Source organism: Onychomys torridus, chromosome 4 (genome assembly GCF_903995425.1).
Source record: "Onychomys torridus chromosome 4, mOncTor1.1, whole genome shotgun sequence".
NCBI classification, from domain to species: Eukaryota; Metazoa; Chordata; class Mammalia; order Rodentia; family Cricetidae; genus Onychomys; species Onychomys torridus.
Genome location: NC_050446.1, coordinates 959,040 through 972,850, shown reverse-complemented (window position 1 = coordinate 972,850; position 13,811 = coordinate 959,040). Strand labels below are relative to the sequence as shown.

General features: G+C 50.1%; 1 protein-coding gene and 1 long non-coding RNA gene across 3 annotated transcripts in view; one reads left to right on the top strand and one right to left on the bottom strand.

Annotated features, from left to right (window-relative positions):
• LOC118581514 overlaps positions 1–1,877 on the bottom strand; it is a 20,688-nt gene extending 18,811 nt beyond the window's left edge. Inside the window, exon 1 of the long non-coding RNA XR_004944709.1 lies at positions 1,650–1,877. This is a non-coding gene — a long non-coding RNA (uncharacterized LOC118581514). The remainder of the gene's footprint in view (positions 1–1,649) is intronic.
• The window catches only part of Lhx2 (LIM homeobox 2), a 27,691-nt gene continuing 14,790 nt past the window's right edge, over positions 911–13,811 (top strand). Inside the window, exon 1 of one of the 2 annotated variants that reach the window (XM_036183705.1) lies at positions 911–1,473. Coding sequence is in view for 1 of the 2 variants with exons in the window: in XM_036183704.1 (XP_036039597.1) it covers positions 13,272–13,391 (120 nt within the window). In the remaining variant the exon portion in view is untranslated. Of the gene's footprint in view, positions 1,474–12,677; positions 13,392–13,811 lie in introns of those variants that run through there. The other variant, XM_036183704.1, reaches the window with a different exon arrangement.

The following is a 13,811-nucleotide window of genomic DNA, read 5'->3' as shown; positions in this document are numbered from 1 at the left end:
TAAACTGGCACATTAGACAAACTACTAATAATCTAACTCATACCACCAAAGAGAAAAGTGGTAATTGTTTCTGTTTCCTAGATGAGGAAACAAGCTTGGGATGGTGTGACCTGCCCAAGTAAGCCATCTCGAACTAACATCTGTTTGACTCTGAAGACCACTCCATCTAGGAAGCACCTCTTGGTGCCTAAAGGGCAATCAGAGAGCCTGGTAAGAAGGAACCAACAGATGACACAGCCTGGTATATCAGACCCAGCTCTGGGGCGTGCCAACAAAAATCTGGAGCAGGGGTTAAGAAACCACAGTTAGGATTCAGGAGGGGCTTTGGAGAGCCCAGAAGAAACCCTTGGCGCTCCCTGCTAAATTGGTCTCAGGATGCCCTGGTCGCCAAGCGGCTGCCACGGTGGCTACTGCATTTACTAATGTGTGATTCAGGAGGGGATCCAGAGCCACTGGCACGTCCTGCTTCCATACCCTGTTTCACAAGCCTTCTTCCTTGTTTATTAGCTTGTGTTAAAGATAATGAAACTGCAACTGAGGGGTTAGGGTCCCAGGGCAGGGAAATTACTTGAGTTGGATTTGGGGGACCTCTGTCAAACAGGGACAGGAAAGAACAGCCAAGCAGAGGGAGAAGGGAGTAACGGGGGAGGGGGGCGTAGAAATGAGAGGGAGGGAGAAAACGGTGAGAATGAGCGAGGAGCGAGGGGTAAGAAAGGCAGCCCCACCTTGGGAAAGAGAGGCACAGTGAGAAAGATCTGGGGACACAGGGAGGGTTCCAGGGAGGACAGGAGACACAGAGATAGACAGACACCGGGGATGGATGGAGACAGAGGGAGGCGGGCCGAGCCAAACGGGAAGCGGGGACAGCGAAGCCGGTGACGGGGCCGGGGGGGGGGGGGGGGGGGGGGGGGGGGGCGAAGCCCAGCGGGCGCGGGACGGCAGCAGGCGGGGCGCCCAGGCCAGGACGCTGCGGCGCGGTCGCCTCCTCCTAGAGCTCCCGCTGGCCCGGCCGCCCCCGCAGCCTAATGACCGCAGCGGGTCGGAGCACACTGGAGGCAGCGGTCAGCTGGCAGCGCGGGGCTCTCGGGGATCGCGCGCCGCAGCCAGGGTGGCAGCTCCCGGGGCTCTGTGGGCCCTGATTGATTTGTCAGCCCAGGCGAGCTAGCAGCTTCTCCGACCGCTGCGCCGCACGGGCTACCCGGCCGGCCCCTCAGGCTGGAGCGCCCCGCCAGCCCCAGGAGGGAGCCCCTGGTCCCTCGGTCCGCTCCCCGGCGCCCCTCCCCGGCCCCCTGCGGGCATCACCAGGCCCCGGGGCTGCCCTCCGCCCGATCCCCCCCTTTGGGCACCGTGCCAGCCCTTCCAGTGTTCGCCCTGCTGCTGCCCTCCAGTCCTGCACCACCGCCCCCCGCGCCCCGGCCCTGGCCCGGGGCTGCCCGCAGAGCCGGCCACACCCGCTGCCGAGGGCTCGCCAAGGTAAGAGGAGGCGGGTCGGGAGGGCTGTTCGCAGGACGCTGGGCTGAGCCACCGCGGGCACCGGCAGGTCGGCATAGAAGCTTCGGCTGCCACCCAGCCTGGAACCTGCGAGGGACCTCCAGGGACACGAGATAAATTGTGGATTGAGACCCTGGAAAGAACTGGGTGATAGTTACCAGTCTTCCAGTCCTGGGAGCGGAGGGTCTGGCTTTCGGGTACGGAGCTCTAGGGTCCACCTCTTTTAAGGAATTTTCTTCCTCTCTCACCATCATCTCTCGGTCTCTAAAGTCACCATTTCTGAAGTCTCTTTAGAGACATATTTCTTCTCCTTTCCCTAAGCAAGAAGTGGGTCTCTCTATTCCTTTTCCCAACAAGCATGTTTTCTCTCCCTCCCAGTTTAGAAAGGTTTGTTCCCTCTTTCTCACTCTTCAGTTTAGAAAGAATTTCTCTCTGCCCACAATTTACAACCATCTCTGTTGGCAGCACCCTCCCATACTGAAGGCTAGGCGCTCTTCTCTGTTACCCCTTTACCCTACTTAATTAGATGTGCAGTTGGAGTCTTTAACACGGGGCAGGGGCCTGGTGTTTTTCTAGTGTGGGGGCAACGCAGAGAGACTTGTCACTCAAAGCCGGGTACCAGCCCTCCATCTCCGCCAGAACGGAGGCAGCTGCCCAGTCTCAGTCAGGTGCGCGAGCGTTTGCGTCCAGGGGCCAAGAGGGAGACTTCACCCTCAAACAAAGAATTAAGGCCAAGGAAGCCTGTTCTAGCACCTTCTGAACCTTTGGACAGGGGCTACACCTAGCTTCCCTCCTGCACCCCTTAACTTTAAAGTAGTTTAATGAACACACAGAGAGAAATCATTTGTTTTTCACTGTGTGGTGAGCAGTCTACAAAGAAATAGGAAAGGAAGGAGAGAGCCTTATCTCTGATCCCCGCAATTAGTTCCCTGGGACGAGGGGGGGGCGGGCAACCCGGGAGCCTCAGTTCTTCAGACACAAAAGCATTTAGATCGCTTTAGACCGGTTAATCCTGAGTCTGGCTCGGGTCTCTTTTGTTTCCCAACTCCATTGTGGGTTTTGTGCAGTTTCTCTCTGTTCGAGTGATTGACTAGCCAATGGATGGTAATTATCCAAATGTCCCCTCTGTCCTTTGACTGACTTCTCTGTATTATGGGCAACTGTCATGCATTCTGTCATTCCATATCATATTACACATATTATCATATGAAGTCCTCCCTCCTTTAAAGAAGGGAGCCTCGGCCCAGATGCTGCTGCTTTTAGGAGGGAGCCTCCCCCCCCCCAATAATTTGTGCTGGGCACAGTTTGCAATACAGAGCAAGGAAGTCCGGAGATGGGAGGTTCTGCAGGTAATTTTTTTTCCAGGCTGGGGGTAGGGGTGGTCTCTGGGGTTGAGGTTCTAAGGATTTATGCTGGGAGCTTGGGGCAGGTCTACCAGATGTATTCTTTGGGTCATATCCCTAGAGTGATTTGAATGTATCTGTGGGTTCCCTTATGGAGAAACTTGGAAACAGTTTTCTGGGCCCTGAATATAAGAAATTTTGACACAAATGGCTCCTTTTGGGGTAACTAGATCAGAGTGGCATATTCTCAGGAAATCAGCCCTTAGGATCCTGTGGCCCTTTACTGGACAAGTCCTTGGACTCTTGCCCCAGTTTGCTGTCTAGCAGATTGGGGGTGCAAGAATCAGCTGTATATATTTCAAACCACCACATGCTGATCCTAAAGCTTTGAGAAGGGACCAGCTTTTTGTGCAATGCTTTTGCACAGTAAACTTAGTGCCCCTTGGTGCAATTGTGTGTGCCATCACTTAAGAGGAAGGCAGGATTTATAACAAGGAGGCTTGCACACAGAGACTCTGGGGTCCTCTGAATCTGTGGGCAAGACTAAGCCTTTCTTCCCCTAAATGTGAAAAAGGTGTTTTATTATTGCAATGGATATGAAGTGCTGCCCAGATGTACAGCCTTGCAGTTAATTACCTTGGTTCTTCATCAAATATATGAGCAATAAATTCTCCAGGAAGGAGGTCTTTCTCTGTCTCCGTCTGTCTCTGTCTGTCTGTCTCTGTCTCTGTCTCTGTCTCTGTCTCTGTGTGTGTGTGTGTGTGTGTGTGTGTGTGTGTGTGTGTGTGTAAATGGATGGATAGATGAATGCAGGAGAGAGAGCAACTCACACTCTCTTTTAAGACCACAGAAAGAGACAGACTATTTTATGGGAAGCTTGATATACTGCCAAAGATGCTCTGAATTTTTCAATGATCAAATATACATGATCAAGCTGTGCATGTTAGGGCATGAAGTGTGCCAATGGTCAATGGCTATTGATTAGGCTGTTAAGTATTTCTGCTCAGTTTTAGAAATATAGATAGATCCCAGATGATTTAAAGAATTGGATAACTAAGAAACTAGCATTTGGTTTCTCAGGCAAAGGGAAATGGCTAGTCAATTGAATAACATCCCTACCATTGCTTAACACCATCTGAAAAAAAGAAAAGAAAAAAATTTAGAAAATGGGAATCTCATTAACAGACATGCTCAAGAATGGAATAAAAATATTCCAAATATCTTACTTAGAGTCTGCCAGAGCAATCACTTTAACCTGACCCAGCCTTGTTCACAGGCTCAGAATTTACATCTGCCTGTCTGCCCGTCCATCTGTCTGACACACACACACACACACACACACACACACACACACACACAATTTTGCAACCAGTTTTGACCCACATTGATGCACCAATGAAGAAATGGGGAGGGGCCATTTCTGGGGTAGGATCTAAAGTCCCCCACCCCTTCTGATTAGGAACCACGCTAACTGGCCACATAGATTCCCCCAATTAACTAATTTCACATTAAAGATTTATTTAGAAAGGTGTGGAGGGCTGGAGGATGAAGACTTAAAGATAATCTCTAATTGGTTTGGAAAATTTAGCTCGTGACACCAGAACCCCTCCCCTTTCCTCTTTCATTTCCTCTCTTCCTCCCTTTCCTTCTATGTCTTTCTTCATTTTCTTCTAGACATTAAAAGTGGACTTGAGAGGAAGGAGTTGCCTTGCATCAAACACTTTAGGGAGAGGAGAAGGGAGTGAAAAATGAACTTTCAATTTTTTGTTGTTATATAGCAATCTTATTTATAACCATCCAATTAGCTATTTTGTAAAATAATTATGTTTAGGAAAATAAGCTCTCACCCAGGCTGGAAAACCTAAGTATACAGACAGGATTGATAGTTAGGACTTGTTTTCATACCTCAAAAAGACAGATTTTCAGGTTTTTTGTTTTGTTTTGTTTTGTTTGTTGTTTTTTTTTTGTTTTGTGTTTTTTGTTTTTTGTTTTTTGTTTGTCTGTCTGCAAAACATTCTTTTCCAGATAGGTACCCTCACCAAAGGAGCTCAGACATCCCTATTGACAAATCCCCCCTTGAGACCAAAATTGGCCTCTCTCTCTCTCTCTCTCTCTCTCTCTCAAAAAAAAAAAAAAAAAAAAAAAAAAAAAAAAAAAAAAAAGTTGATCCACCCTGAAATGGATGAATCAGCCCTGATTGGGTGGACATGCCCTTTCACCTCATTGTGTCTGACCTATCACTTAATTAATCTCTCCCAGATGCAGAGCTGTTGACAATACCAACGATAAGCAGTATTTGGAACAAAGCAGGAAGCTTTTAAAAGAACAAGCCACATTGAGGTTTGAGGCTCTTAAAGATGTGTAAATCATCAGCTTTGGATCTGAATGTCAGAAACTGTCCTATGTTTGTGGAAACTTCCTGTGTCTTTCTGTAGCCACTGATGTCTATGCAGATTCATTCTGTGCCTGTCTCTTCTGTTTCTGCCTTGCTTTCTTCTGACTCTCCCTTTCTCTGGATCCATGGCTAGTTTCCTGAGAATTGTCCTTTGCTTCTTAGCCTTGTCTTGGGCTCTTCAGATCCTTTTTATACCATTAGGGCTATCAAGGTGGTCAGCTTCAGAGGCTTTGAGTGACAAAATATTAACTTTGTTGGCTAGTACCTACAAACATTTGTGCTGAAGGCACCTTGGTGACATACAGAAGATAGTTCATTAATTCAACAACTTGCTAATTGCTGCTTGAATTACTATATAGAAAAAATGAAATAGTTTTATAAAAGATAATTTGAGGAATTCATATTTTTATTTGCTGAAAAGATTTTCATAAGCAGATCCTGGAAACTGCTGGTTACTCATCTTTAACTATTCAATTGAGCTTCAGTTAATGGTAATCTGTGGTCTGGGACTCTTAGCCGGGCCTGACTGATGGGAGAGCTTTGTTGGATCTGGTGCAGGTGGCACTGTTTAACAAGCATGGGAGAGAGGGTAATGTATGGCTTCCAAAGAGAAGTAAATGCAGAATAGATCACTCTAATTATGGCTGCCCCCAGAGATGGAGATGTAAGCTGGACTAGTCAACTGATGGGGTCATTTCAAATAGACACATTTGTGCACTGACTTTTTTCTTCTTCCTCCTTTTTTTTTTCTTATTCACTTTTGAGGTGACACAGTGGTTTGAAAGTCAATTTGGATGAGCTCATCTGGCTCCAAACAAGCACAAATTAAAAACTTGAGTCTGCTGACCTATCAGTGTCTGCCTCAAGTGTCTAGGACCCCTTTATCAGAGGCTCAGCTTTATGCTAGTAGAGAACCCTCTGAACATTTCTTCCTACTAGAGATCCCCATAAGCTCATTCCAAACTAGTTTTCATATTTCATTGCAAAGTGTCGTAGATTTTGGTTTTTTGTTTGTTTGTTTGTTTGAATCTCTTTATGCTTGAAAAAAATGAGTCGATAGGAAATCAAAGTGTAAATACTTAAGCAAACAGAATTTCCCATATACCTGCAAGGGCTCTAATGATTTCCATTCATGCAAAGATAAAAAATGGGACATTAGTTGTTTTGATTAATGGAAGAATTAAAAAAATTCTGTGGGGGAGGGCCTCGTGGCTGGGCTTCAGCGGTGGCCTTTGTGGGAAATGACTCATTCTCACTTAAAGAGACAATGGCAACTTCTCTGGACAGCTAATCAGACCTGGGGGATAGTTGGGTTGGAGATGGGGAAGGGTCTGGCTAAGAGCTCTGGATAAGATAGTAGTCATGTTAGCTATTTTCTCTCCCAAACTCATTATTCCAGTTGGAAAAATGTCTGCGCCCATACTAAGGAGAGAAAGTGTCTGGACTCCCAAAGAAAGTGCAATTTGGGTTAAAGACTAGTATGATCTGTAATGGTAAAACCATATCAGAGCTGGGGAGTCCAAAGCAGTGTCCCAGCTAGGGTGACAGAGAGGATGGGCTTGGATTGGGTGCACTAGGTGTGGGATGACTTGCGCAGCAGCACAAATGTCAGAAAGTGGGTACAGTCTCTCTTGGACTTTGATCTTGAGGCAAAACCTCTTTCTGTTCTGTGGAAATATTTACCAAACCCACCTTCAGGCTAGTGAGCCATGGCTGGGCACCCAAATCTATTAATGCTGGTGTATGTGAAGCTCATAAAAGATTTATAGAGAAACTCAAAATGGAGTTTAGGGTGTCTTGCATTCTGAGAGAGAGGAAGAGATGCCTTTGAATAAAGAAAGGCTGGTGGGAAATATTTCCAGTATTAAGTGTGTGAAAGTAGAAGAGATGCCAGCCCCCCCCCAGGTGCTTTATCTACTCCCCCCCCCCCACTGACACGATCCCTACTTTCTCCATTTCTCCAACAGAGTTCTCCTGATTCCTATTTAAGCAACTTTAGTTCCCTGTGTGAGAAAAATTATCCCCCCCCACCGTGTGTGTGTGTGTGTGTGTGTGTGTGTGTGTGTGTGTTTGCGTTTGCGCGCGCGCGCACACACTCACAAATGCATACACACTTCAATCTGAAAGACTTGCTTGCAGAGCAGGGGTTAGCAAAATGTTCTAGGACTGGTTGTTATTCTGGACTAGATTAAAAAGAACTGACCCTCTAGGTAAAATATATAGTTGTAGCACATGAAATACAAGGCTTTTTGTTGCAATATTCACTTTCCTTTTTATTCCAGGGCAGGGTATACCTTTTTGTGGAAATTAGGGGGGGGGATGAAATTAGCTATTGTGTATTTTGTTGCAATTATTCTTTAAGAATAATTTGATCTGACATTTATATTGTTGGCAATGTGATTTGAGGAAGGCCCAGATACAAACTTTCTACACCCTAATCAATGATGGTAAATTGTTTTTGCTGAAGGTGAACAATCTCTGGCCTAGAATTCCTATTTCTCTTACCAATTCCCCGTAATAAAATTGAACATTTTGTCATCACTTTGAGAAACACTGCCAAACACCTTAAAACACATGTCACATGCCAGCAGCCCCTCATTTCCCTCCTCCGGGAGTTTCTACATCTGGAACCATAATCACAGATAAAAACCTTGACAAAACTGCATCTGAGCACATTCCTCTCCACAGCTCTTACTTTCCCATAACATTTAATACAATATTAATACCTGCTACCGAAAGGCAGCAGGGAAGGAAAGGGCTGCCAACCTTCACGTTTCCTGATGCATCATGTCCAAGTCTGAAATTCACACTTGGTGTTTCATTTTAAGTTCAGTGCATTTAACGGGGTGGGGTAGGGTGGGGGATGGTGGCTAGTTCCCCAACCTTCTTAGCTGCTGCCCAGGAAGGCAGTTTGTTCAGATAGCTTCAGGGAGGAGAAGGAATCGGGCTCCTAGTTGACCAAAGCAATGAGCCTGTTTTATAAAGAGCTATCCCTGAGCAGATTAGCGGCTACAGACAACCTCCCCCATCAATATAAAGCAGTCTCCCGCTTTCCAGAACAAGGCCTGCAAGCCTGGGGATGGAGGGCATTATCGAAGGTGCAAGGCTTTTCTACCATTCCTGTGACCCCAACTCCGCCTTTTCCTGGTGCTGCCTCCTCTCCACATTCCTTTGCCTGGCGGGGGGAAATCATCATTTCACTTCTTTGCTCCATAAGCAAGAAGCAGAGGTTAGAAAGAGGCAAAAGCGCAGGAAGTGTTCCCAAATGGGGTCTCCTGGGAGAACGTGGGGGTAACATGGAGACTGATTTTCAGATGATGGTGGATTTGTTCAGTTGATGCTCTCAAAACAGACTAGGCCTCCTCCTTGTTAAAATGTAAAGCATCCAGATTTCTGAAATGAGTAACCAGCCTCAGTAACAGTAACGAGAGAGAGAGAGAGAGAGAGAGAGAGAGAGAGAGAGAGAGATGTTTTTCCTGAGCAAGATCCACTTTAGTTAGCAAGGAGTGTAATTTGCTGAATGGTATAAGCAAGCATAGAGAAGTTATGCTTTACACAGGGGACAGACAGAGTCAACAGTGGCGGGCTATTGGCCCTGTGACTGTGGCCAACCAACAGATTTAAGAAAACAGTTCTTTAGGCTGTGAGGCTGGAAAGAAATGTTGGCATAGCCTCTTTCCCCTCGACAGTTGTTATTCGAAAGGTTTCTGGAACCCTAAACCCCAGCTCCATCCTCAGAACTTGAGGCAATCTTTTAGTAGAACCCTAGCCGGGAACCCCAGGCAGTAAAGTCGGGGCCAAGGGGGCGGTTCCCCTGCTCCAAGCCTTTCCGGGATGGCGCCCCAGTCCGGGGTTTGCTCTCTCTCTCTTTCCCTCCTGGGAGACTCCAAAGGCTGCAGAAATCTGGGCGCCCGCTCGCTCGCTTGTCAAAAAGCAAACTGTCTTCACATACTCCAAGAGTAACATCTCTGCCTAGGAAAAGGAAAGGAAGAAGCAAAATAAATAAAACCAGTTAATGTTGTAGTTAACTTGCAAATCAAGTAAATCTGTTGGTGCCGTATTTGAGAAATAAACCACGAGAGCGTCACAGCAAACACACACTTCTGAACGTCTTCATTTTGATTTAATGGTATATCAGCGTCAACTATCGCTTCCTCTGCTGGTACACTCGGCCTGATGCCGCGGGAGGAGGGTGCCCATGTTTATCACCGAGTGAGATGTCTAATTACACCTTGTCAATCACCGGCTATGAAGACATAAAACCAGCGCGCACAATGAAATAGTTGCCTGCAGCGTCAATTAGTTGGCGATTCCGAGGGTATTTGCGTGGCCCTGGTTTGGCCGTCTCTAATAACGGGACGAAGCGCCGGGAACAGCTAGCAGATCAATCACTCTGGTTCCGCTGCGGCCCGCGCCCTCCTCCCTTCCACCCCTTTTCGGGCCTGGCCTCACTTTCTCCCTGAGCAGGGCACTTCCTCCCTCCGCGGTCTCGGCTCGGTGGCGCCGCCAACCCCGGGAGCCCCGGGAAGTTTGTGCGCCGCATCTCCGCAGTCAGCAGCCGGTAGCCCCGCAGCCTTTGGGGAGCGCCGGGGCTGGTGGCCCTTTTGTTGGAGAAGGCGTAGAAGGAGAGCTTTTGTTCTGAGTTAGTCACGGTGGCCGGCTGGAGGCTGCTACCTCATTATGCGCCGGGTCTGCTAGTCTGCCGGGAAGCAGATGGCAGGGAGGTAGGCAGTGGCGACAGTGGCCAGACCTGAATCCCGTTCACCTGTCACCTTCCACAAAACTCAGGGTACCGGGACCTGAGAATGCTTTACCCTTGACCGGAGGAGGGGGTCAAGAGGCCGCCCTTCCATGCATCTGTGAATCTTCCAGTTACCTGTGCTTGCTTGATTACCCCCACCCCACCCCCTGCCTCTCCCTTGGCTGTGGCTCCTCGCACTGTGTAAATGTCACTCACGTGTCAGGATCTGTGTTTACAGCCTGTTCCTTGCCTTGCTTAGTCTCCGAGGACAGGGTAAAGCAGTTGAACGACGTCCCCCAGTGATTAGCAAAGTTAGCGGCCTCTGAACTCAGGGCCGGGGTGCCCAGATGCCGCCCCGCTGCGGGAGATGCGCTTGAGCCTCAATAAACTGACGTTTTCGCGTCCCAGCCGGATGCAGAGGGATAAATAGAGAAGCGCCCTGGGTGGCGGTCCCAACCGCCAGAAAGTTCAGGCCAAGGATTGATGGGGACTGCTGGTCAGAAAGGTAGGTACCGAATGATATACATCTCTTTGTGGGTATAGTTCCTTGTCCCCTGGGTAGTTCTTAAAAAGAGTCACCAAGTACCCCCTCCCAAGCTACGAAGCAGCCCTTTGAGTCAATCCAGCACCAAGGATACACATTCCAAGCTTGTCATAAAAGTTTCCTACCCTTTGAGGGACATCCTGATGAGCCCTGGTGATTCCCAGATTTAATTTTCACTTCCTACTTCTTTGAAAAAAGTGTCCCAGATGCCCCAGTATAACGTCCCTGTATATTCCTAGAGGTGGGCCAGGGTCTATGCAATCATTGAATTTGACCGTCTGAGAACATGTACATTTCTGTCTTTAGATTGATAGTCTTTCCCTCAAGTTAGGGCGTCTTTATACATACACTGTGTACTTGCAAACATATAATTTGAAGAGTTTTTGCAAATATGCCTGATAGGAGCTCATTGAAGATTAAGTAGGCTTGCCTGAGTACACAAGTGTTAGTGTGTGTTCAGATGTCTCCTTGGATATGATGTGCTCCAGATGTCTCCTTGGATATGATGTGCACCTGTAGACATCCGTGTACATTAGTACTGGCTATGGTTTTGCCAACAAAGATAAAATTCGTGCAGGCTGTATTTTTGCCAAAAGAGATGAACATGGTACAAACTTGAGCACCACAAGTGTAACACTTATTCATGTGCAAAAGTTTTGAACAGTATGAGGATAGTGTGACTTCATGCTGCCCCAACTATGTGCCCTGTCAGATAAACTGCAGAGGTCCTGGCTTCCCTTTGGTTGTGCCAGGCTGACATTTCAGACTCCCACCCCCACCCCCGATACAGGGAACGAAAGTAATTTGTAAAATGGACACTGAGGAAGAGTTCTGTAACTGACTTGCCCTTTTTCTTTTTTTCCACTCAAAATCACTTTTTTTTTTTACATCCCGAATCCCTGTTCACCAGACATCTGGCCATTGCCCTCAGTTCAGCCAAGAGACTTAGTCCGGCATGGCAGTTGGGATTTGCTGGGCAGGCCATGTTATTGTTGGTCCTTGTGCAACCAGGTGGCTGGGTGGACCCAGATATCATAGGGTGTGTGTGTGGAGGGGGGCTGCTGTGCTCGTGGAAGGGAGTGCCCCATAGGAAGAGAATGGTTCTGTGGTCTTTAAGAACTGCCAAGTGTATCCCAGAGTGAGAAGGTTTTGAATAGGAAAGGAAAAGGAGGGAGCAATTAAGGAATTTGCTGAGTGCCTACTATGTTCCAGGCATTTTCCATTCATTTCTTTCTTTCATCAGACTCAGACACCCAAAAGGAGGGGACCTTCTTGTTTCCCATTGAGAAAATCAAATAGTGTTAATGGAGGTTGAATCACTTTCTTGGGATCACACTGCACATACAAGGGAGAGCAATGGACTCCCTGCTTCATTTTTGATTTCATAAAGATTTTCCTAAAGACTTCTACTCTTCCAGACTGGAGAGGCTTGGGGAAAATCCAGGAGCAACATGCGTGACGGTACAGTCCCTAGCTCGCTTGGAGAGAGGATTTGCTGCTGGTCCTCTACCCGTAGGAGTCATTGATCCCGCGTTTCTTGCGCCTGGCCCCCAGGAGGCCTGCGCCCGCCGCCCACATAGTCGGGAGAGCAGTGCCCCAGACCAAAGTGGAGCCGCGCGGGAAGCAGCCTAAGGCTCTCGAAACTGTATTCTGGGCCTGTCTTCTCTGCCCCTCCACCCCCGGTTCCAAAGGCAAAAGAGGAGAATGGAGACCTCCTCACGCATCCGTTGGCTGCGTTTTCTTAGGATAGAGAAGGCAGGAAAGGTTTAATTTTCCTTCCAGATGAAACACAGGAAACTGTTCGTAGCTTAGAAACTCCAAACCCCGCGCTCTCCCTTCTCCCTCCCTCCTCCAGCTTCGCCCACCAGCTCCCACCACCTCCTCTCGGCGTTCTTTTCCTCTTCTAGTCTCTCCCCTCCCTCTGGGTCTCCCGCCTTCCCGGAGCACGCGCTGCCAAGGCCTGGAGCGCCGGGTGGCCAATGGCACCGCGGCAGGACGTGATGTCAGGCGCGGCTGTAGAAAAGGCGCGGAGGCTTGCGCTGGCGCGGACTGCAGAACCAGGGCTGAGCTCGGCGTGCGCTGGGAGAGCGTAGCGCGCGGCTGGGCCGGCGGCCGACAGCTCCTCCTCCCACTCTGCTCCTCCTCCTTTTTCTCTTCCTCCACCTCCTCCTCCGCCTCCTCCGCCTCCTCCTCCTCTTCCTCCTCCTCCTCTTCAATTCTCCCGGTGGCTCGGCTCAGCTCGCAGGCTTCGCAGAGACCCCTACTCCAGTTCGCCTTTGGTTGGGAACACACCCCGAGGGGAAAGAGACATTCAGGCATCTGGGCCGCCCCAGGCACCTCGCTGTTCCAGGGTGAACCCCGACTGCAGCCGCCGCCTCTCGAGGCAGAGTTTGCGCCCCTGATTTGCGCCCTCAGCGCCAGAGCCTAGCGAGCGATGCCCGCGGCGTAAAAGCGCCCGCAGCGGGCGCCGACCTCTGCCCTGGTCTCCCGCCCCCACCTCACCCTCTGCCCTTGTGACCCTGGCTTCGGCGCCGCCGCCCAGGCGCCCCACGATGTAGCTGCCCCCACGCCTCGGCGGGAGGCGTCCTGGCCCGCGGGGGCCCGGGGCCCGGAGCCTGGCCTGGGGGCGCAGCCGAGCTCGGGCGGGGCCGGGGCCGCGGTGGCAATGCACCGGGTCGCTTAACGCCGGGAGCGCCAGGCAGCTGAGGCGAAGGGCAAGCCCTTCCTCGGGGCAGCCGCGTCCCCGGTCCCGCCGCGATGCTGTTCCACAGTCTGTCGGGCCCCGAGGTGCACGGGGTCATCGACGAGATGGACCGCAGGGCCAAGAGCGAGGCTCCGGCCATCAGCTCCGCGATCGACCGCGGCGACACGGAGACGGTAGGCGTGCAGCTGTGGAGTTGGGGCTGGGAGCTGGGAGCTGGCGGGGCCGGCCAGCGCCTCTGCTCCCCGAACTTTAGGGAGAGTCCTTCGAGACGCATGGGACCGAGGCTGGGGATCCTCGAATAGGGTGCGAGGCCCCGGGCGCCAGGCTCAGCGGAAAACTGGCTGCTGGGGCGAAGGAGGGCGTCAAGGTTGAAACCCAGATCAGGCCCCCGAGGGTGGAGGAGAACGTTGCTCTAGAAGTGGAAGCCCAAGGCCACTCTCTTCTCCCCTCGCCGGGCGCTTGGGTCCTCAGTCCTGATTCTTCACCACTGCTGCTGCGGCTGCCGCTGGCGCCTCAGGAAAAGAGAGGACCGGTGGGAGCCCCGTGGCTCTAGCTAGTTTGCGTCGCTTTCAGTCTCCTGGCAGTTGGGCTCT